At 35.7% G+C, this 23,828-nt stretch overlaps 1 protein-coding gene across 1 annotated transcript in view; it reads right to left on the bottom strand.

Annotated features, from left to right (window-relative positions):
• Positions 1 to 23,828, bottom strand: part of dmxl2 (Dmx-like 2) — a 103,731-nt gene that overhangs the window by 40,825 nt on the left and 39,078 nt on the right. The window contains 13 exon segments of the mRNA XM_073851102.1: positions 1 to 751; positions 2,667 to 2,931; positions 4,802 to 4,967; positions 5,052 to 5,149; positions 11,072 to 11,241; positions 13,345 to 13,455; positions 14,866 to 16,548; positions 17,812 to 18,042; positions 18,985 to 19,134; positions 21,241 to 21,334; positions 21,430 to 21,519; positions 21,628 to 21,749; positions 22,698 to 23,403. The exon segment at positions 1 to 751 is cut by the window's left edge and continues 13 nt beyond it. Of these exon segments, the coding sequence (XP_073707203.1) occupies positions 1 to 751; positions 2,667 to 2,931; positions 4,802 to 4,967; positions 5,052 to 5,149; positions 11,072 to 11,241; positions 13,345 to 13,455; positions 14,866 to 16,548; positions 17,812 to 18,042; positions 18,985 to 19,134; positions 21,241 to 21,334; positions 21,430 to 21,519; positions 21,628 to 21,749; positions 22,698 to 23,403 (4,637 nt within the window).

Genomic DNA, 23,828 nt, shown 5'->3' with positions numbered 1-23,828 from the left:
ATGTGGTGCATGGCCTCAATTTCTTTCTCCAGCCAGTTGTAGAGCTGAAATCGCAGTTTGCCTCCATCCACCTCATATCCTGTTGCCAGCGTCCGCAGCTCCGTCATGAGGATCTTCAAACAGGCTCTGAACTTCAGCTGTTCGGCGATAACATCCACCTCCGACTCGCCCGTTGATTCTTCACACTGCAGGGCTGCTGATTTGGACGGCTTTTTAGCCTCCTCTTCCTCCACCTCTGGTTTCTTCATGGTCAGCCCGCCCTCATCATCCTCATCTTCTTCCTTGTCATCACCCCATTCTAACTGTAGACCTTCATCCTCCACTTTAACCATCGGCTGACTCCAGTCCAATCCGGTGGAGGAGTCTGCTCCCCAGGCCTGACTGGGAACGGGAGGAGCTCCCCAATCGAGATCTAAAGCCTTTCCTCCGTTCTCCTGAGGCTGGGCACCACTGACGTTGGCCACAGATGAGCCCTTACTCAAAGAAGCTTTCTTTGTGACTTTAGGGATTTTGGATAAGACCTCAAGGGCCAGGAGTGGGCAGCCCACCTTGAAGTGAGCGTTAGCGGTGGTGAAGAAGAGTTTCCGCTCTATCAGGTTTATTTCATCAGCGCTGTTGCGTTCTGTTGTAAGACCAACCGTAACCGCAGACGCCTCAGGCTTGGCAAAATGCCGTCGAATAATCAGAGGGCGTGCGCGCAAGTAGTTATAGAAACTAAAGACGACAGGATTGCACGATTTTACCAGGACATCTGAAAAATTTAAAAGAAACATTACGTCTCAAACAGTGTTAATGAAAAGCTGACACGCAACAAATTGAGTAGTTTTTCTTAAGTGCATGCTGGGATTTCAGGGTTTCCACAGATTTGAATCGAAATTTAAGATGTTTTAAGACTAATTCTGTAATGGAAATACACATTATATTACATACAGTGTTGGGGAAAGTTACTTTTAAAAGTAATGGATTACAATATTGAGTTACTCCCTAAAGTAGTAATTAATTACATACTTAGTTACTTTTTATGGAAAGTAACGCGTTACGTTACTTTTGCGTTACTTTTTAAATCTGGGCAGGGCTTGCTTGTTTGTTTTTAATATTAAAAGTTATATTTTTGTCAAATGTAAAAGCCTTTTTACACCAAAAGCCTCAGGCTTAGAGAAAAGTAAATTGACGTCTGTACAGTAGACCGCAGAAGAACAAATGTCAGCTCTTCAGCAATAAAAAAAAAAGGAAAAGAAATGTTGGATTATCTTGCGTAATTTTTGCTTATTAGTATGGATGAATTGGATCATCGAAGGACGGCAACAAAGACATCGGTTAATAAAATGGGATTAAATACATAAGGCTTAAGGATCATATGTACATGAAGGATATTTGTATTATTTAACATATTTAATTGCAGGTTTGTGTTGAATTTCAGGGGTTTTATTCATTTTGAGAAATACTGCATGTGTTTGTTTAGTGAGTGAGATGAATTAATGCATGTTCACATTTATTCTAGAACTAAAGTAACATCTTACTCTTATTTCTCTCAACATGAGGACAGGAGAGCTTTTAACCAATAAATGGGGGAAAAAAGTAACTGGCGTCACTTATTTGAAAAAGTAACTCAGATTTTGTCTTGTCAATTAATGGTTACTTGGAAAAAGTAACATTTTTACATAACTTGTGTTACTTGTAACGCTTTACCCCCACACCGATTACATATATGTAACATTTAATGTGTTTAATGTAAAAACAAATGTAAAAAGCTGTCATAAATGATATTATTACAATCGGTGTTGGGGGTAACGCATTACAAGTAATGCAAGTAACGCAATCAGATTACTTTTTTCTAGTAACTAACTTAAGTATAGTATAAAAAGTATATCAATTGTCAATTTGTTTAGAAAATAACCAATCGTTTCACTAGATAAGACCTTAGTTCCTCAGCTGGGATCGTGTAGAGCCCTTTGAAGCTGCATTTAAACTGCATTTATATCCATTATATGGAGAGAAATCCTGAAATGTTTCCTCAAAAAACTATTTATTTACGACTGAAGAAAGAAAGACGTGAACATCTTGCAAGGGGGTGAGTACATTATCCAAAATTTTTGTTCTAGAAGTGAACCAACCCTTTAAGACCCATCAAATCTGAATTTAAGATTATTTATGACTTTTTAAAACACTGCAAAAAATGCTTTTCTTACTTAGATTTTCTGTCTTGTTTTCAGCCAAAATATCTAAAAATTCTTGAATCAGGAAGGATTTTCTAGACAAGTACAAATTATTGTCTTGTTTTGAGTAAAAACAAGTCAAAATTAAGTGAGTTTTTTCTCAAAACAAGCAAAATAATCTGCCAATGGGGTAAGAAAAAAAATCTAGTTGTCAGCTTGAAATAAGATTTTTTTTTCTTACCCCATTGGCAGATTATTTTGCTTGTTTTAAGCAAAAACTTACTTAATTTGGACTTGTTTTTACTCAAAACAAGACAATAATTTTTACTTGTCTAGAAAATCCTTCCTGATTCAAGAATTTTTAGATATTTTGACTGGAAACAAGACAGAAAATCTAAGTAAGAAAAGCATTTTTTGCAGTGTGTGGATACCCTGGATTACTACTGTTAATATTTGAAGTATTTATTGGTCGCTATCAATCAGTTGCTGTAAGTGATTGTGAGTCTTTACCAGGGTTCTCATCATCCTCTTTGTAAATTTGCTCCAGCAGTGTGTCCAGAGCTCGGGTGTAGTCCTTCATGATCCAGTACGCAATGCTCCTGAGGAACGGGTCGGGGTGCAGTTTGGTACAGGAGAACCCGCTTCCATCTCTGTTGCAGCCCAGGACCTTCTCATACAGGATTGCCTGACAGGTGGAGGAGCTCTCGTAATCAGCCTCGTAAAGACGAGCGACAATCATCGCAAGCTGGATGTCATCCATTTTCTCCAGACAAACCTATCAGACCAAAATTGAGACAGAACAAATGGTCAAAAACATAAACCAGTCATGTTTCACTTCAAAATCAAAAGACTGCTGAAAAACAATGAAAACTATTTTTCTTTTTTGCATTGTGACACGATTTAAATTACAATTAAGCATCTTTGAAACTAATATTATCATTACTATAAATGTACAAAAAATAAATCGAAAATCAAAAAAATCATTATCAATAGAACAGATAATCAAACATTAAAATTATGAACCATTTATATATAATTGTAAATGGAAATCTAATGATAACATAAATAATGATAATTATTGCAAAAAATGCTTTAACTTAGCTTTTTTGTCTTGTTTCTAGCCAAAAATAAAAAAATAAAAAAATTACAATTAAGCAACTTTGAACCTAATATTCTCAATACTATAATGTATAAAAAAAGAAATTAAAAAATTGACTAAACAAAAACTCATTATCACTAGAAAAATAATCAAACATTAAAATCGTAGACCATTTATATATAATTATATAATTTAAAGTGGAAATTTAATGTTTATATTAATAATTATTATTATTTAAAAATGCAAATGTAAAAGGTTGGGACATATTACAATACTAATATTTGATTGGAACACCAACAAAATTATACACTGCAAAAAATGCTTTTCTTACTTAGATTTTTTTTGTCTCGTTTCCAGCCAAAATTTCTAAAAATTCTTGAATCTGGAAGGATTTTCTAGACGAGTAAAAATTATTGCCTTGCTTTTAGTAAAAACAAGTCAAAACTAAGTGAGTTTTTTGCTTAAAACAAGCAAAATAATCTGCCAACGGGGTAAGAAAAAAAAAACTTATTTCAAGCAGACAACTAGATTATTTTATTTACCCCATTGGCAGATTATTTTGCTTGTTTTAAGCAAAAACAAACCTAATTTTTACTTGATTTTACTAAAAACAAGACAATCATTTTTACTTTTCTAGAAAATCCTTCCTGATTCAAGAATTTTTAGATATTTTCGCTGGAAACAAGACAAAAAAATCTAAGTTAGAAAAGGATTTTTTGCAGTGTAATACTTTTTATCCTAGTGATTACAGGCTTAAATTTCGTGCACTGCAAAAAATGCTTTTCTTACTTCGATTTCAAGACTTTTTGTCTTGTTTCTAGCCAAAATATCTAAAAATTCTTAAATCAAGAAAGATTTTCTAGGCTAATAAAAATTGTCTTGTTTTCAGAAAAAAAAAAATACTCAAAATAAGCTAAATAATCTGCCAATGGTGTAAGAAAAATAATCTTGTTTTCTTTTTGAAATAAGATTTTTTTGCTTACCCCACTGCAAAAATTCACTTAATTTTTACTTGTTTTTCCTGGGAACAAGAAAACAATTTCTACCCGTCTAGAAAATCCTTCTTGATTTAAGATTTTTTAAAATATTTTGGCTGGAAACCAGACTAAAAATCTAAGAAAAGCATTTTTTTGCAGTGTGCAAAATATATTTCCCTTCTTTCTTTTAAATTTAGAGTAAAATATGACCAAAAGATTTTCCGACGAGTTTCACGTTATGTTATTTTTCAGTTGTCTGTTCAAAATAAATACTAATAAAAACACAAGCAAAGCTCATTTACATTCATAGCTCCACGTATCTAATTTGAACAATCTCTATACAGTTGTAATCTCTCAGGAGTGTTGTTATCACTGTGTTTTGACTGTGTGCTGTCACACATCCAGCCCAAGGCAAACTAAAACTGTCAAATTTCCATCAGGGGAGTTTATCTGTGATGTTTAGACTAAATTGAACTGCTCAGGGCTGTTATATCACAGACGACCACACACTCAGTGACGTCACAACCAAACCAAACCAAACCCAACAGTTCAAACAGGACGGTGCAGACCTCAATGGCATCTTTCAAAGAGCCGGCAAGCAGGAAAAATGCAGCCGACTGCTCAAAGCGCTGTTTCCCCAGGAGAGAGAAGGCGTTCTTTAAAGCTGCCTTCCTCCAGCGGTCCTCCCTGAAGTTATGACTGAAAAACTGGGTCATCTTCTCATCGTGCTGAGACCTACACAGAAATCAATACATAAACAAACCGGCAGACATTTCAAGAAAATAACACACTGAATATGAGTCGGTGAGGTAAAAGTACCTGAAGAGACCCCAGAGAACAGCCTTCTTCTTCATGGCCAGATAGAAGAGAGCTGCATCCAGTGGATCATTATGCCTCTGAAATGCTGCTTTGGCTACCTAATGTGAAGAAAAGAGACAGAGATTTATTTCTTATTTAAATCTATTTTTATGGACCATTTATCACTGCAAAAAATGCTTTTCTTTAGGGCTGGGCGATTAATCGAAAAGTAATCGAAATCGACATTCAGAACCTATAATCGATCAAATTTTTCCAGGTCAATTATTTCAATTACTTTCCCTTTAAAAACATTACTGCGTGTGGAGTCAGGTGACCCCGCTCCGTTACGTTGCGTTATTCCTCCGACATGTAGATGGAGAGCTTAAGCAGTATTTATACAGTAAAAAGTATTTACAGGATATACAAGAGTAATTTTATTTAGAAGAGATACTGCTTATTTTCTACTTTTAATCAGGGCTTAAAAACGAAAAAAAAATCCATTCGGTTCACTCCGAGCAGAATCGATATTATAACGTTTCTGTTCTTGCGTTCCTCATTAAACAATACGTTCCGAGAACGGTTTTCTAGAAAAAATACCGGTTAATAACGTTATTTTATTACACGGCGCGATAGATAGATAGATAGATAGATAGATAGATAGATAGATAGATAGATAGATAGATAGTGTGTGCCTTTTAATAACATGTTTGGCATTATGTTTACAAATGATTCAACCAAATTCCGTGTTCGTGTCATCTGAACTTCTTGTCTTTAAAACCGAAAGTAAACGAGTTCACCTGAAGGCCGTAACTAGGGTTTGAAAATTAGAGAGGTCCGAAGTAAGGTTGAGAAACACCGCTTTAATTAATGTTTTTTTGATGACTTAACGTTGACTAAAGAGCATGAGACGTCTTCCTGCTGGCAGTAACGGTAACGTTATTTGTCATAGTAGCCTATTTCATTCTGTAACAAACAGATTTGTATTATGCTATTGTTTTTGATAGTGTTATACATTTCTTTCAGATATTAACGATGATCGCTGCGTTTGTCTTACCGATTGTGTTATCTTCCTGTCAGCAATTAAGTTACAGATTGTCTAAAAGATTTTTTTTATGAATGTACAATGTTGCCGGATATTGCTACGAAAAACAAGCAATTACAAAATAAAGAAAAAGATATCCGAAATAAGTTCAAAGCTTGTGTTTTGTAAATAAGATTAATATATCAGTAACACTAACATTCAACTTTCCACTTTATAAACGTCCCAAAGTGTCACAATAAATTGGAAAAATGAGTCAAAAAACACGTATAATAGGTGGATCTGGCAACAAACGGAGGCTGCACACGCGCTCTCACTCAACGCTCTCTCAAGCCCCGGGCCGTTCACTGCGCTAGCTTCTCGCAGCAACATGAATTGCAAACACTCATGTGATATGAGGTGGTTTAAACGGCTAAATAATCATTCAGAGAGCTTGGCATTTTATTTTTGAATATACAAAAATGACCGAGGTCCAGACCTCGGTGACCTCATAGCTGGCTACGGCATATTCCTTACCTAATATAGCCAATTATAGGCTATTTTCACTCAAACAAAACAGAACTCCAGATAGTTATGCTTTTACATTTAATGCATAAAAGCAAAAGAAAACGTAATGCATAATTTTAACTACAAGTTTTAATTAGGCTACAATAACTTAAACCTAAACATACCTTTGCACATGAAACAGCCAGGTGTAACCTTAAGCTCGTCGCATCAGAAAGGGCTCTGCTTATGTCTGCTTCGCGGGCATTTCACGGTGTATGCGTCACCGTCGCATTTGCGTACACAATTTGAATTCATGTTTTTGGTCTGCCAAATTGATATAATAAAGAGAACGATAAAAATACCGTTATTAACCGGTTAATGTGGAATTTCTGTTTCCGTTTCTGTTCAGAACGATTAAAATTGATTTTGTTTTCGTTTTTGTTTTTGTTCCTGTTCAATGTCATTTGTTTTCGTTTTTCGTTTTCGTTCCTTGAACCGGTTCAGAGCCCTGCTTTTAATATTTATTATTATTTTATAAATAATTTATTTTGTTTCCAAAAGTGCAAGTTATTTATTTTCACTAATTTAAGAAAAATGTGACTTTTCGTTTTAAGCAATGTGTGCTTTAATTTCAGTTGTTCAACGCTGATGTTCAATAAATAATCATAGATAGTAGATAGTGAGTGCACCCTTCATTCAAAAATCTCTCACTTGTAATATGTGAGCATATTTACTGTACAAAACTTGTCAGTGAACTATGAGGGCAAAAAAATAAATATTATTTAAATATAATTAAATATAATTTATATTTATTAATGAATAAAATAATCGTTCATTAATCGTAATCGGGTTAAAATGTTCAATTAATCGAGATTTTGATTTTAGGCCAAATCGCCCAGCCCTACTTTTCTTACTTAGATTTTTTGTCTTATTTCTAGTCAAAATATCTAAAAATTCTTAAATCAAGAAGAATTTTCTAGACGAGTAAAAATGATTGTCTTGTTTTCAAAAAAATAACAAAAAAAAACCAAGTCAAAATAAAGTGAGTTTTTGCTTAGAACAAGAAAAAAAAAAGATCTTATTTCAAACAGAAAACAAGATTATTTTCGGATTATTTTGCTTGTTTCAAACAAAAACACCTAATTTTGACCTTTTTTTTTCTGAAAACAAGACAATATTTTTTACTCGTCTAAAAAAAATCCTTCCTGGCTGGAAACAAAAATATCTAAGTAAGAAAAGCATTTTTTGCAGTGATCACCTTTACCTTATGTACTCTTAAGGCCTGGTCACACCTAAAACCATAACTATAAAGATAACCATAGCATATGAACGTAATGTAATTATGTAATCAGCGTTGTCTAATTATAAAAAGTAAAGCACAATTTAAAATGAAAATTGGAAATATAAAAATTAAAGCTAATTAAAATATTAATAAATGCTATAAAAAATAAACAATACATAATACTAAAAATAACACTGAGTTACAGAAATTAATATACAATGAAACTAAAAACTACGCAGGTCATAATTTTGTTAAAGCACAATGAATTATTAATTATAAATCAGATCATTATTTGTGCTGTAAATTGTCTAAATCATCTTTTGAGTATGTTGATGTTTATTGTCAACTACTGCCACTTTAAATGCATTGATATAACTGTGATTTTGGCCATTTAAATAAATAAATAAATAAACCAAACATGGTTTTTCGTGTTTTTCCTCCATGTATTTTGCCAATTTTTTTCACTATTGCATAAATTAAACAGCCAATATTTGCTTTTTACAGGTTTGTCTTGCTTTTCAAAGAAAACAAATCAATTACAAAACAACTATTTAAAAATATTTATTTAACACTGAACATTTGTAACATTCTAGTAGACATTATAGCCTACCAACAAAGCACAATTTAACTTAAAATTAGTTAAAGTTAGTAAAATAATATTCTTTGGCCATTTTTAAGACGTCCTTCTTGAATCAGGCATGTGCTTTTAATGTACAAATAATGTGGGTTCTGCTATTCTTTTAAAATTAGAATGATTTCTATAAATGATATATCAACTATATCTTTCTTATTATCATTACAATGGGCCATAACATTTGTAAATATAGCTTAATTTAAATAATTAAATTAAAACTAACTGAACTAAAAAAAAACACTGAAAACACTGCACTGAACTGAATTAAAGTAAAAAAAAAATAAATAAAAAAAATTACAGTAACTGATATTAATATTTTAGGTCATGCACTATAGTGTTGTCAAAAATCTGAAATATCTGAACGGTACCAATACTAAATACTAAATACTTTAACTGCGGTCAAATGTAAATTAACTTTACTTACATTCTGCAATTTGTCTTAATGTCTATCCAGAGCATTGTTTTCGTGTGTGATTCACGCATGATTGCTTGCATGGATCGGTGATTATGAATCCGGCATTAAAATCTGTTCATCAAATAATCTTAATGCATTAACCAGCTTTTATGAACGACGAGCAATGCATTTGTTACAGTAAATTTTAATCTTTGATAACCGTCGTTAATAAAAATACAACGGATCATGTTAGCTCTGGTCCAATAAAAAATATGAACAGATAGAACTTCAGATTTTAAATAGTTCATGTATTAGTAAATGATAGTTTAAATTAACTGTTAACTGAGATGTTTTGGAAGTATTTTTCATTGTTTAGTCTTGTTATCTAATGTTAACAATTATCTTTTACCATTAACTTAAGTTCTGAGATTGGTTAGACAGTTCAGTTAATTTTAAAAGTGTGCTCTAAAAAGAAAAAAAAAAAAAAGTTTCTGACCTACACTACCGGTTGCATTTGAACAGCTAAGAAATTAAAAAAGAAATTTACCCCCTTAATATTGTGGCAGTTTTTTTTTCTCTGTGGTATCGAAAGTAGTACTGCATATTGATATTTTTCAAGGTATCGTATCAAAGTTAGAAATTCCAGTATTGTGACAACACTAATACACTATATTGCCAAAAGTATTGGAACACCCCCTTCTTATAAACAGGTTTGACTACTTTAGTAATTTCCAGGGTTGGGGCCATTCATGAATTGAATTGAGAGTGAATGGTAAATTCCAATTCACTTCCTGGAATGGAATTGGAATTGGAATTGCATGCAGCTGACAGGAAATGGAAATGGAATTGAATTGGAATGTCAGGAAACAGAATTGAATTCAAATAAATTCCACTAAATTCCACTTGAGTTGCTAAATAAAATAATTTGACTTGATTTGCTTGATAGTTTATAGTACATTAAATATTGTAAATCACATAAACGACAAACATATAAAAGAAATACAAAGTACTGTATGTTTAGTATGTTAAGCATGATCATTTCACATGCCAAATTTCAGGAAATGATGATAATTCGATGCAATAAAAACCTCTGGAGTGACCTTGAACCAAAAACTCATCACCAAACACCAATGACTTGCACATACACTATATTGAAAAAAGTATTGGGACACGCCTTCCTTAGAACAGAAAAGGGCACTTCTAAAACTCACAATTCATGTATTTAAAAATTGTATTTCCGACAGTTGCACCCGTTTTGGAAGTGTCTAAAATCACTGGACCCAAATGTAGAAGTCATTGGTGTTTGCTGATGAGTTTTTGGCTCAAGGTCTGCATTTAAAGTCACTCCAGAGGTGTTCAGCTAATATTAGGACTTTCTCCAGACCAGTCAAGTTCTTCCACACTGACTGAATCAATCATTTCTCTATGAACCTTGTCTTAAACACAGAGGCATTGTCATGTTAGAACAGAAAAGGGTCCTGTCAAATCTGTTGCTACACAATTCCCTAGAATATCATTATATGCTTAAACATTAAGATTTGTACTCATGAAAAATACTAAAGTAGCCAAACCTGTTCATTAGAAGGGGGTGTCCCAATACTTTTGTCAATATAGTGTACTTCTGATGAGAATGACAATCAGGAGTGTTTGATTTGGAAGACATCCTCAGTAACAAGAGTGTAAACCACTGGTTTACGTATATGTGACCCTGGACCACAAAACCAGTCTTAAGTCGCTGGGGTATATTTGTAGCAATAGCCAAAAATACATTATATGGGTCAAAATTATTGATTTTCTTTTATGCCAAAAATCATTAGGAAATTAAGTAAAGATCATGTTCCATGAAGATTTTTTGTAAAATTCCTACTGTAAACCTATCAAAATGTAATTTTTGATTAGTAATATGCATTGTTAAGAACTTAATTTGGACAACTTTAAAGGTGATTTTCTCAGTATTTTGATTTATTTGCACCCTCAGATTCCAGATTTTCAAATAGATGTATCTTGGCCAAATATTGTCCTATCCTAACAAACCAAACATCGATAGAAAGCTTATTTACTGAGCTTTCATATGATGTATATATCTCAGTTTTGTAAAATTTAACCTTATGACTGGTTTTGTGGTCCAGGGTCACATATAGGAACGTTGATCTATCTTTTGTGGAAATAACGTTGTGTGTGAGCAAGTATATTAGTGTGGACTTACCTTCTCCACCATCCGTCGTAGTGTGTTAATGTTTCTGACCCACCAGCCCACGCCCACCGCTCTGAGCTCAGACCACTGCGGGTCTCCTCTCTGCATGGCAGGAATCATGTTCAGCATCTCCTCCTCGGCTTCTGAGTGGAAGGCCCATGCAAAGTGACACGTGGACACTCCTGGACACACAAACACAGCATAAAGGCTTCTTTCAGGTGCGGATTCATTTCCTGGTGGTGGAAAAGCTTTAGCAGCACCTCGTCTGCGGTAACCACAGAGTATGAATATGAGAGTGTGATGCATGTATATATGGGCCATTTCACCAAATAGGTGTCATAGGTGTACAAATATGCATGAAAATTAACTATAAAATACATTTTATTATTAAGTGTCCTGCACATTAATCTGACTGCAAATTTAAAATATCTAATTTAAAAAAACTACCTAAACACTGAAAATATAGCATTTATGCATGTCCCCAGTGTCTAACGCTGGACATCATTTTTATTTAGCATTTATGTATACCTCCATATCCCATCTGTAATTTAAACGCATGTATTTCAAAATAAATATATAACAGTTTAAAGATAATTCACATTTTAGTCGTGTCCCCAGGTTTTCAATCAGTCCTAACCCTCTAAAAAACTAGGAGAATTTCACTAGACACATTTTCAACATAATATCACAACATCTGGATCTTCTGAAGGCAATGAAATGACCGAAGGCATGTGGTCTTATTTTCTTTTTTGTATATTTGATGATATTCTAAAGGTGGAAGGAAATGTCATTATATATATTCAGTCCTGTTACCTAAATTCTTTTTTAGATGTTACTTGTTTATTTTAAAAATACAAATCTTTTATGAATCACTATAATTTGCTGAGTATCCTCATAATATTAGTATGTACTTTATGTGGCTATATTTGATGTATTTGCGCATTTTATCCTAAAATCTCAGTCCTGTTAGTCATATACTCATATATCCTATACTCCTCTACAGTAACTGAGTAATAGTAACAGGAATGAGTGTTTTATTAATAGAAATATTAGGCTACACCCATATTAATCTAGATAAATTTAAAAATGCATCCTTTTCTCAACATTCCTTCACTCAAATGTTTTTGCCCAGAGAAATCTTGTTGTTCCTGCACTGTTTTTTTATATTATGACAGAAAATGTACTTGCAATTTCTGTCCTGTGGCAATTATGTATTAGACCCAAACATGGAATGGTGTTTGAGTGTGACCTGCGCTGTAAGAAAACATTAACAGTTCACTAGTCAGTGTTTAACACTCTTCACTATTTCAGTGCAAGCAGTAATACCTCACATGTGCAGTCAAACCTATATGTGACCCTGGACCACAAAACCAGTCATAAGGTTAAATTTTACAAAACTGAGATATATACATCATATGAAAGTTCAATAAATAAGCTTTTTATTGATGTATGGTTTGTTAGGATAGGACAATATTTGGCCGAGATTTATTTGAAAATCTGAAATCTAAGGGTGCAAAAAATCAAAATACTGAGAAAATCACCTTTAAAGTTGTCCAAATTAAGTTCTTAGCAATGCATATTACTAATCAAAAATTACATTTTGATAGGTTTACAGTAGGAATTTTACAAAAAAATGTTCATGGAACATGATCTTTACTTAATTTCCTAATGATTTTTGACATAAAAGAAAAATCAATAATTTTGACCCATACAATGTATTTTTGGCTATTGCTACAAATATACCCCAGCGACTTAAGACTGGTTTTGTGGTCCAGGGTCACATATAGTAATATAATGGATATTCATTCCTGTTACCATTCCTTTTTTCTTAAAAAAAAAAAGTTAAACCACTGTTGTCTGGTCCATCATTTGCCCGATTGTTTAATAAATTGCATCACAAAAAAGGTTTGAGTCACCTTTAAAATACTTAAATAGTTTTTTTTTATGGTAAATATAATTTTTTGACTATGAAACCAACAACTTCTTTAAAATACGCACTTGCCTGAGGGGAAAATAAAGGAATTTGTATTTTCAAACATGCTTTTTAAAAGACATAAGAGATTTGGTAACAGGACTGAGAAAAATTCTATCTTCCACTTTTTTTTCCAAAAAAAAAAAAAAAAAAATCAAGTTACCTAAGATGGACCAATACAGATTTTCAAGAGTTAAATATGTGCATTACTAGATTCCATCTGGGAAAAAAAGCTAGAAAATATTTTTTGAAGAGTTTCGGGATTCAGTGGAATGGCCCATATGTATGTGTGTGTATGTTGAGTGTGTGTTACCCTGATGCAGTAGCTGTATCCTATAGAGGGGAGGCAGTGATGTCAGCAGACAGCTGTGTAACCTCATGGCCAGCAGGTAACGAAGACCACACTCATCTAGAGCATCTCCACCTGCAGAAACACACATTTACTATACCACAAATGTTTTTAACTTCAGATTCTTCTTCTACAAGGCGATTGGTTTACACTCACTCTCTGACATATGACTCTGTCATCAAAGAGTGTTAATGATTTTCAGAGCACACCATCCTGAACATTTTCCAGACCACAATCTGCATCACCTCCTAATGACTCTGATCACACCTGATCCAATTAAACATTTAAAAGCACCTTAAAACTCAGAGGCTAAACCTGCTCTATTGGGAAAGTGAGGAGTGAACTTTGAAGTTTAATTTTAGGTGAATCAGAACTACAGTATAAAAACAGTATAAGCATGCCGTATGATTTATCCTACTGTCCCTGAACCTTTTAGCTCTAGCAAGCACTGGAACACTGTGATAAGGTTTCGTACTTAAGAGACTAAATAAAAAAGATCTGAGCTATAGGTAACATGGATAAAGCCAGATATGTTTAATGTTGACAATAAATAATAATACCAAGGTTATGAAGAACAAACTACTATTATGGTTCATTAAAGTTCATTACAGTTGTGTTAGCCAACAAAGCATGTATATTACAATCCAAAAATACTCATGAGACTAGAACTAATTTTTGCTCAACTGCTAATTTGTTTGTTTAAATAATTACATTATGTGAATATTTAAACAGAACAGTATTACTTATGGACAGGGCCTAAATTTAACTTCTAAATCGGCCAAAATGTCTCCGGGATTCAGCTTTTGCTTTCTAAAGTCACCATTCATTGTGTAGTTTAGGTATGGAAATGACATATTTAGAGTTTTTAAAACATGCAAAGACAAGAATCTTAATGCTTTTAGGGACAAAAAAAACAAACAAACTCAAAAACATTAATGAAACTGATTTATTAAATCAACAAATTGGATCGTTTTTCTTGTAGGTAAAGTAAAGGACAAATTAAACATATTGTAAATCTGTTTAGTCTTTGTAGGCCTAGTAGTAACTAGACAAAGTTTGTCAAGACCAATTTTAAGTTGGCTTGAAAAGGCCTGATCAGAAAGTGTGAAAAAGATTTAAAAGGTTTTAGAAGTAGTATGGTTTTCAGTCAGAAAAAGATGGAAGTTTAAAGTAGTTTTAAAGCTTAAAACCTGAATGTTTTGATGGCAAGTCAGATGGATAAATGGATTGATATCATGTTTTAACGTGTTGCTAGCATGTTTCTAACTTATTTAACGGTAAATTTGATCACATCACCGGCTATTAGCAGGTGTGGCAAAAAGTTCATTTTAGGCCCTGCATATGAATTTTATCTCAATGTGGCCTATACTGTTAGTCAAAGGAGGAAGATGCTTATTGGGAAGGAGATGTCTGGGAAACTTGTAAAAGGCAAAGCTCATCTACATACCTTGTTTATTCTACTGATAGTACAAGAAGTAAACTCACCAGTGTACTGCTTATCTGTGGGTCCAGCTACCTCAGCACTAGTGGTGGCCACAGTATCAGCAAGAGCCACAAGGAACATCTGCTCGAGGCGTGTGAGGCCTGGCAGACTGGAGTGCATCAGATGCGAAGACAGCACCTGCGCGTGCTCAGGGCCGAAGTACGTGGGGCCGTACTGGGACAAGTTTATCACACGAGACTTCTTCTCAGGCTTCTCAGCAGCAAAGCTCACAAAGTCATCAGTGGTGACAGTCTGCACCTGAAACAGATCAGAGTACTGATCCCCTGATTGTTTCTGCGGGTCACATTCTGCCCCTTTTCCTTTGCCCACTTCCTCTTCTACCCACTTCCGCTTATAGGAGGTGTCCTGGTCTGCGGACAGCAAGGCGTATAGCGGAAGCGGCGGAATGGAGTTGATTTCGGTGTAATCTCGCCCTCCGTCTCGGCCGGCGACGATAGTGTCCTTTGCTGTGCTCCCCGTCACGCTGATGGTTCTAGAGAGGTGCCTCCTAGCGCCTCCCTCACCTGCCTCCACATCCCTCACCACTGCAACCTCTCCAGCAATGCATTTGACCAGATGTGCCAAAATAGCCTTGGCACGACGCACCCTTCCGAGATCCATGAGCTCTAGGAGTTGAGTTGGATGGTATTGCGGAAGAGTGGGTGACAACGAATGAGCCGCCTCAAACAAGCCACCATCTTGAATCACCGCTGGGGGGCGGAACGCATCCTCGATTCCCGCACTGCCCTCGAAGACACTCTTAGACCTGGCTCTGCCCTCGTTCGAAACGGACATAGTGCGACCTCCAACGCCTTCCGGAGATGAGATGCTGTTCTCGTCGGAGTCGCCCAGTTTCTCATCCTGCCTCCACTGGGCATAAACCTGCATTTCGCAATCCATTCCCACCACCAGGATGCCGTCACGCACCCAGGAAAGAGACACCGGAAGGGACGGGGTGCCGTCTACAGAGGAGACGAGGTTTACGGACCTCAGTAAAACCCAACGGGAGCGAATTCCCTGCTTTATACTGCCCCCTAGAGGTAAGGTGACCGCCATGCCATCTTTAACACCTGTCTGCTCTGCGACAACCCCTGAGATGCGTCCATACATAAGGATGTTGGATCCAACCCCCACCGTCAGGATGTGCGACCCGTCTTCTTTCGACAGCCAGTCCAGGTGCACGAAGTGTTTGATGTTGGGGCTGTCTTTGCTTACAAACAAATCAGACTTGCTGTAGACGACCAAATTGCTATCGACACTCACACGCGGATCTAACGTTTTCGTAGGTTTGCTAAAATCATCAAGGTGAATCGTCTGTTCCAGAACCCACTCTGAGCCGCCGGTGGACTCGCACTCGTAGATCGATACAAGCATGGAGAAGTCCTGCGGCATGCCGAACTCGCTCCCGGGTGAAATTTGTTTGAAGGACACAGCGAGTCTTCCCGTGTAAGAGCAGCTGACCGCGACGGGTCGGCCTGCGACGCTCACACAGCTGTCGTTGTCGTCTTCCTCTTTCAAGAGTCTCCAGTGCTCCCACCGATATGAACGTGTCTCTTCGGGGTTTGGCGCTGATAAGTCCATATCCACCCTACAGTGCCAGAACCGGACACGTCCGTCAGAACAGGTGGTCACAATCAGGTACGGAGCCAAACACACAGGGTAGATCGATGAAGAGCTCAAGTGACCTTTGAAAAGAACATACAATATTGTTATAACCCACATTATGCTTTCACAGCAGAACACAATGTCGACAAACACAAACCATCCACATACAGTAAACTAGGGGTGCTCCGATCAGTATCTTCGAGGCCGATTACAGGAAGCAGTATATGCTGATCCGATCACCGATACCAATATGTTCTAAAGCCTTCTTTTTATCATGTGGAATTATTTATAGTGAAACTCCAATCAGATTTTTTAGGCTTTTAATCAGTTTTTTAATTTGAGGTGTGGAGCAGTTTTTAGACATTTTTCAAGAATTTATATTTATCTCACCATTTGATCATGGAGTGCATTTTTTTTTTTTTTTTTTTTAGAATTGTGCAATTATTGCACAATAGCTTCCACACAGCACAAGCCTGATTTCCACAAACACATGCATCCATTATTTTGATTTCAAATGCTATTAAAAATGCTTTTTCAGCTTTGTGATTCGCTTTTTTTTTTTACAGTACAGTAATCTTACAACACATTATTCAATGCTTTTAACTTTTGCATTTACTTCTAGATTTATATATTAAGTTGCTCAAGCAAGCGGCAAAACATTTAAACTGTTTATGTCATCACAAACATTCTAAATTCTGATTATTTCTGGCATAAAATAATCAATTATTTCGACCATAACAGTGCATTTGACAGCAAATTTCGATTTAGTTTTATTCAGTCTTTTGACTAAAATGCCATTTAGTTTCAGTCATATTTCAGTCATCTGAATAGTTTTTAGCTTTAGTCTAGTTTTAGTCGGCTAAATATCATAAGATTGTAGTCGACTAAATCTACAGTAGTTTAAGTCGGCTAAAACTGAATGGGTTTAGTTACAGTGTAATGCATTTATTAAACAGTTTTCTAAAGTGACCAAACTCATGATGTAGGTTTCATATTAAAGTTTTTATCATGATAGACACAAATTTAACTGCTGATATGCAACATGCTTTTATATTAAATCCAATGAAACCACTTCAAAAAACAAGAATATACTGGCTAGTTATGCATTCTTTATAACAATTTGTTTACCACATTCTTCATTCTTTCAAGCAGACATTTATTTATGTAAAAAAAATTTAGATTAATCTTTATTAGGGCTACTACAGTGTCTCAGTGATTTTCTGTCTTTCTTTTGCTGCTTGCTTAACATCAATGCCACAGACAACAACAACTAAATTACGCTGTTGTCCTCTCTCTATTAATTGGACAATAGTCTATAACAATACATGAATATATGATCATACCAGCAGAGGGCGTGGCTCTGATTAGCTCCACCCCCGGGGGAAGGTCTAGCCGCTGACTGTAGACCAGTTTAGAGCTCAGGATGAGTTTGCTGGCTGACTGCAGGTTGGCGGAAGAGGAAGAGCGAGGCAGCGGACTGTGACCTGGAGTGATGTCTGGAGATGAGTCAGGATAGTTCTGACTCATAGGAACCATCAGCTGGTTCTGGAACACGTGGTCATTTATGGGCTCTTCTGCGAGGATTAGAAAGACAAATGTAATAGTTATCAATCATGGCACTTATTATATTTAAGGCATTTTAGACATAGATTGAGACAAAACAGAGATCAACAGAAATATACATAGACAGTACAAACAGGGACGTGTCCCCCCGCAATATTTCAGGCAAAAGTGTTTCACACAGAGGCTTTCGAAAGCTGGTGTGAATAAATATATATTTAAATTTAAAGAGACAGGATAGTCTCTGCATGACCCAATGTTTTATTTGGACCCAGAAAAAGATGAGATGAACAGTGAAGAGCGCTAAACATTGTTTTCAAAGCCAGAGGGTGCTCTTGTGCATAAAAAGTCCAACCAGGAATTCTATAATATGGACAAAAGTGTCTTGCTATCATTGTCTGAAAACACGTTTCACAGAAAAAACAGAAACGTTTGGAAACATTACGATAATAAGCATACGACTGTGATACTATATGGTTTATATGGTTATAAGCAGGTTTTTTACCTGGACATTTGGTTTTGACCTCACACTACACATAATGTGACCCATTAAATAGAACTAAACATGAATTAATAATAGTAATAATATCATAGGACTTTACTTTTCATTAAAAAAATTTGTATAAAATAATTTAAAACTTTTGACTGGTAGGTTATATATATTATATAATATATTTACTATATTACATCAAATGTATTATTTATTATATTACATAAAATTACATTTCTTTCCCCTTCGCTTCTGAAATTAGTACAATACACAGTGCAGATGTACATTATTGATGCCCAATGGGTAAAGAAGTGCATCATTTCCTTGTAAATTATTCCCATGTCTGAAAAAGAAATGAGTCATTAGAGGAAGTATCATCTTTTCATTCATGAGGCTTCCTTTACAATTTCCTCTTATCTGCTGACAGCTGTGTCATCATTTCACAAATAACCCACATCATACGCACCCACACACGCCTGCACCGAACGCAGATGAAGATGCCACATCTGTAACACTGAGTTCCGATTCGCATCCTTCTCGATCACCACCAGATAGAACTTTTCTGAGAAAGGAGGCGGCTGGTACTCTAGGAACAAAGATGACACAAATGTAATCCCTTACGAAAAAGAAGTTTATTCAAGTGTGCTATTAGTATACATCCTTTAAACTAAAAAACAGGAAAGTATACTTTGTCTTCTTTTTATGTACTTCTCAGAAATGTGCTTTATATACAGTACAGACCAAAAGTTTGGGCACACCTTCTAATTCAAATGAATGAGAAATGAAGGTGAGTTCAAACTTTTGGTCTGTACTGTATATTTTTCTGTTTATTAAAGTTTTTACTCTACATTTGTGCAGTTTTTAGTGGGTTAGTGATTTTTTTAAATATATATAAATTAATAAAGAAATATTTTTTAAATGGGTTTTTATACAAAAACGGCTTTTTATGTAAAATTCACTTTATAAAAGACCCACATTTCTAACTTTAATTCATGGGGATAACATGGATAATTTCACATGGTTTAGTGTAAGATTTTTGCCCATCTTTTGGAAAATCCAGTTTTAAAAGTAAAAAAAAAAAAACAACTATAAATAACTTTTACCAGTAGGTGGTTGCAGAGCTCCACTATTTGCTATTTGACCACCTGAAAGATATTTTTTCACAAGTTTTTTCAGTTGAATTTATATCTACAGTACAGACCAAAAGACCTGATTGAGAAGGTGTGTCCAAACTCTTGGTCTGTACTGTACCTCTTAGAAATATACAATGATATTTATGTATATTGACTTATATTTAAAAAAGGTCTAAGTATATTTGAGCTCTACTTGTGCTCTGAAAATCTGTGTTTTCATTGTTATACTCTAGGAGCGCTATTGCACATCTTCTGGACAGAATTTCCAAAACACAAGTGAAGAAGAAACCGAAACAACAGATGCTTCCACATGTAATCTAACACAATCATCAGACATAAAACAGCATCAAAACCATAGATATGGAAAACTGCGTAACGTTATGGAATAAAATGTCCACCCATGAAGAGGAAATAATGACTGTCAAGCTTTGGGCTGTTGATCAACTCCATCTACGCTTGGATTATCATCAATAGTCTTTTGGATCAAAATGTTCAAAATGTTGTTTATTTTTTTATTTATGAAACTTACCCGCATTCAAGTGTTTACAAAAATGCATGAAGCCAGAATTTTTGTTTACAAGTAGATACCCTGTTTTTTTTTTCTTTTGATGTTGTGTATGTTCAGATATTCATATAACAAAATATGTACAAATTAATACCTAAATAGGGACATAGTAGTATACTTAAAGTATGATGTAAACAGGGTTTCTGCAGATATGAACAAGTGAAATTTAAGACTTTTTAAGACCTTTTTAGTACCACCTTATATGAAATTTAAGACCGAAACCTGTAATGGAAATAGATATTATATTACATGCATATATGTAATATTTAATGTGTTTAAAAAAAGAAAAAGGTAGTTTGACCTGTATTCTGCTACTGCGATTCTGAAGACGCAGTAACTTCCACAGAGGGAGAAAAAAATCTAGTTGTTAGCAACTGGCCTTAGCCAAGCCCTATATTCAGTTTTTTCAAGCTAAGTATCACTAAACTTGCACTTCCCCATAGCTAAAAAGTTAAATCCATTTTACTTCTGCGGTACAATCCGAGAGAGACTCGCGCCAATAACAGAAAGCTGATTGGCTATTGCATGCTGGTCTCATTTGTAGTTTAAATACAGCAAATTATATTTGGAATAGTGAAATAAAGAACTACAACACCACGGAAACAACAAAAAGAGAATTTAAATGAGCATTACAGGTAGCGTTACATGGACATCGGAAAAATAAGACCTGTGTAAAATTATTTAAGACCTAGAACAGCGAATTTAAGACTTTTTAAGGCCTAAAATTTTGATTTTTAAATTTTAGACTCTTTAAGACTTTTTAAGACCCCGCGGAAACCCTGTGTAAAGTTCACTTAAAGGATACTTGCAGTATAAAACTACTAAACTAGTAGTTTACTAAGACTATACTTCAAAGTGTAATTATACTATAAGCACACTGATATTTACTTACTACATACATCAGTATACTTAATAAAATAAACTTGAAGTATACTTCTTTTTTGGTAAGGGACGCTCAGTAAAAACCAGACTTACAAAAAAAAAAGAAAAGAAAAGGTGTTTGTACCTTCTGCAGAGGGAGCGCTAGTAAAGTTGAAATCGGGAATGTCTTCGTGTGGTTTGTAGCCTAAAATAAAATCCTCCTGGAACACGTGGAGCAGCTGTGTGTTTGAGCCACACTGCGAGACACAAACACACATGAAATATCATACATATGTTGTTTTTGAATAGATGACAAAAGTGATGATCAAACACAGAGAGATGTAGACCGCACCTGGTTGGTAATGACATCCAGCTCTATGATGCAGCCGGGGCGGGCAGTGGACTGCTGACTCACGATGTTGAATACTTCACCCACCAGTTTCTGAACACAGAGAGATGAACAGTCAGGTCAACTTTAATGACATTTGCCATATGGTAATTGGCAGATAAGGACATTATTTTGATCAAATCTCTTCTGAGAAGCTCTTACAGAGGTCTCTGGGTCGGAGAGTTCATCCAGTAGTTTGCGGGCATCCACCACAGCCTGATATAGACGCAGGTTTTTACCATCAGACGCCACGAAGCATGCACTTGCTGAGTTACAGTACGTTCCTGACAAACACAAACATCTTTATTAAGCTCAACACAGTACAAGCTAATAAATAACTGTATATAAGTATACTGATGAAAACTGATGAGTGAGATTTGCTCGTGCTGAACTCCCCACTATGTTTCCAGGGTATTTATCAATTTTTCAGCTTCAAACATTTATGAAAATACAATAATCGAGAAAAAAAAACGATTATTGCTCCGGATTCCGCCCCCTTTCCAGAGGTGTGCTTTCGCTCCTCTATAAAAGCCCAATTTCACATGCAAATCAGTACAATCATGTAAAATAATGTTTATTTGATGCTGTGTTTTTAAAAGCACCAAAGAGAACTTGCACTATTCTAATAAAGCGGCCACAAGTAATATTACTTCTGCCGTCTCTGTGCTTAATGTTCATCAAACAACAAAAGACAAAGACAAAATCACCCACTGCTCTTGACGGAGGACTTTTGTAGTTTTTATCAGAAACAAAGCATGTTTCATTCTTACAGTGAAGACTATGCTGTTTTATTTTACATTCAAATAATTACATTAAATAAAAAAAGGTTTCATTTGTATCTTTTTTTTTTAATTCTATTGCCATCTTTAAATTAATCAATCATATAACGTTTTGGACCCAGTCATAATCGTGTTAAATAATTGTGATTACAATATTGACCAAAATAATCGTGATTATGATTTTTGCCACAATCGAGTAGACCTAAAATCTTCATGGAACATGATCTTTACTTAATTTCCTAATGATTTTTGACAGAAAAGAAAAATCAATAATTTTGACCCATACTATGTATTTTTGGCTATTGCTACAAATGTACCCCAGCGACTTAAGGTTTTGTGGTCCAGGGTCACATATATCGGACAATGTCAAATCGCACACTCCTAAGAACTAAATTTAAGATTTTTTAAGGGGGTTAGTTTTGAAGGAGGATTCAGCTGTGGTGTTAAACTCACCAAGCACTGAGCTAGGGATGAGCGTTGGCAGCCAGGCCACATTGGAGAATGCAGATGTGTGGAGCGAGTTGATTCGCGCAAGCTCCGACACGCCGCCGGTGCAGGAGAGTGGGCCAATGTGATCGACTCTCCAGAGGATCAGCTCGCTGTAGATCGCATTCGGGTCGTGGAACGTACGCGTGGCCGCATTTCGCAGTTGTTTACGAGGAACGCCTCTCATTGGCCTGGAGGGCTGTAGAGCCACGCCCCCAATTAGATCTCCATCCATGCTTCCAGACCCAGAGGGCGGAGTCAGCAGTGCATTGTGATGAGATGATGTCAGCAGCAAGGGAAGGACCGTGTGACAGGCCAAATCATTGAGATGGAAACGGTGTCCGCAGTAACGGAACTTGTGCGAAACCGTGAGGACGTTCGAAAAGGCCGACTTCTCGGCAAAGGTCACGGCCCATTGGTTGAGCGAGCCGTCCACGTGTTTGGACACCATCATGACGGCGGGGCCGATGACAGCAGTGAGAGAGTGTCCGAGAGAACTGAGCCCCGCTGAAGCTGACGCGCTCTGAGGAACCCGCCGCTCACTTCTCTTATCCTCCAGGGCGCTGCAGTTCTCTTGGTCCATGAACGTACAGGCGTACATCATGATGTTCTTACTGAGGGAGTTAGCATCGCCTGTGGGGAACGCCACCGGAATACGAGAGGAGAACGACACCTGAGAGAAAAAAAAACAAGTGGATTTTATTTTGTTTATTAGTGTAATTAGTAATGTAGGAGGAGTATTAGAGTATTAACATTTATTTCTGGAGATTCGGGAGAGTACGTACAGGCTGGCCAATTTCTCAAACTGTTACAGAAATTGAAAACAGCTTTGATTTACTATCCACTGACAAGATATGACGTCTACGCCGTTTTCAGTTGATGCACTTACTTAAACATTATTTGTAGAGTCTACAATCAATAATAGAAATAAGTTTGTGCATTTTACCGAACATGTTTTTTCGTGTTCTCCCCCTCCCCCCCGTGTATTTTGGCAAAAATAAAAATTCACCACTGCATAAATTAAATAGCCAAAATGTGCTTTTTACAGTTTTGTCTTGCGTTTCAATTAAAAATATCAATTACACACAACAACTTAAC

Source organism: Garra rufa, chromosome 11 (assembly GCF_049309525.1).
Source record: "Garra rufa chromosome 11, GarRuf1.0, whole genome shotgun sequence".
NCBI classification, from domain to species: domain Eukaryota; kingdom Metazoa; phylum Chordata; class Actinopteri; order Cypriniformes; family Cyprinidae; genus Garra; species Garra rufa.
The sequence above is the reverse complement of the archived record's forward strand: the minus strand, read 5'-3'. Positions and strand labels throughout refer to the sequence as shown.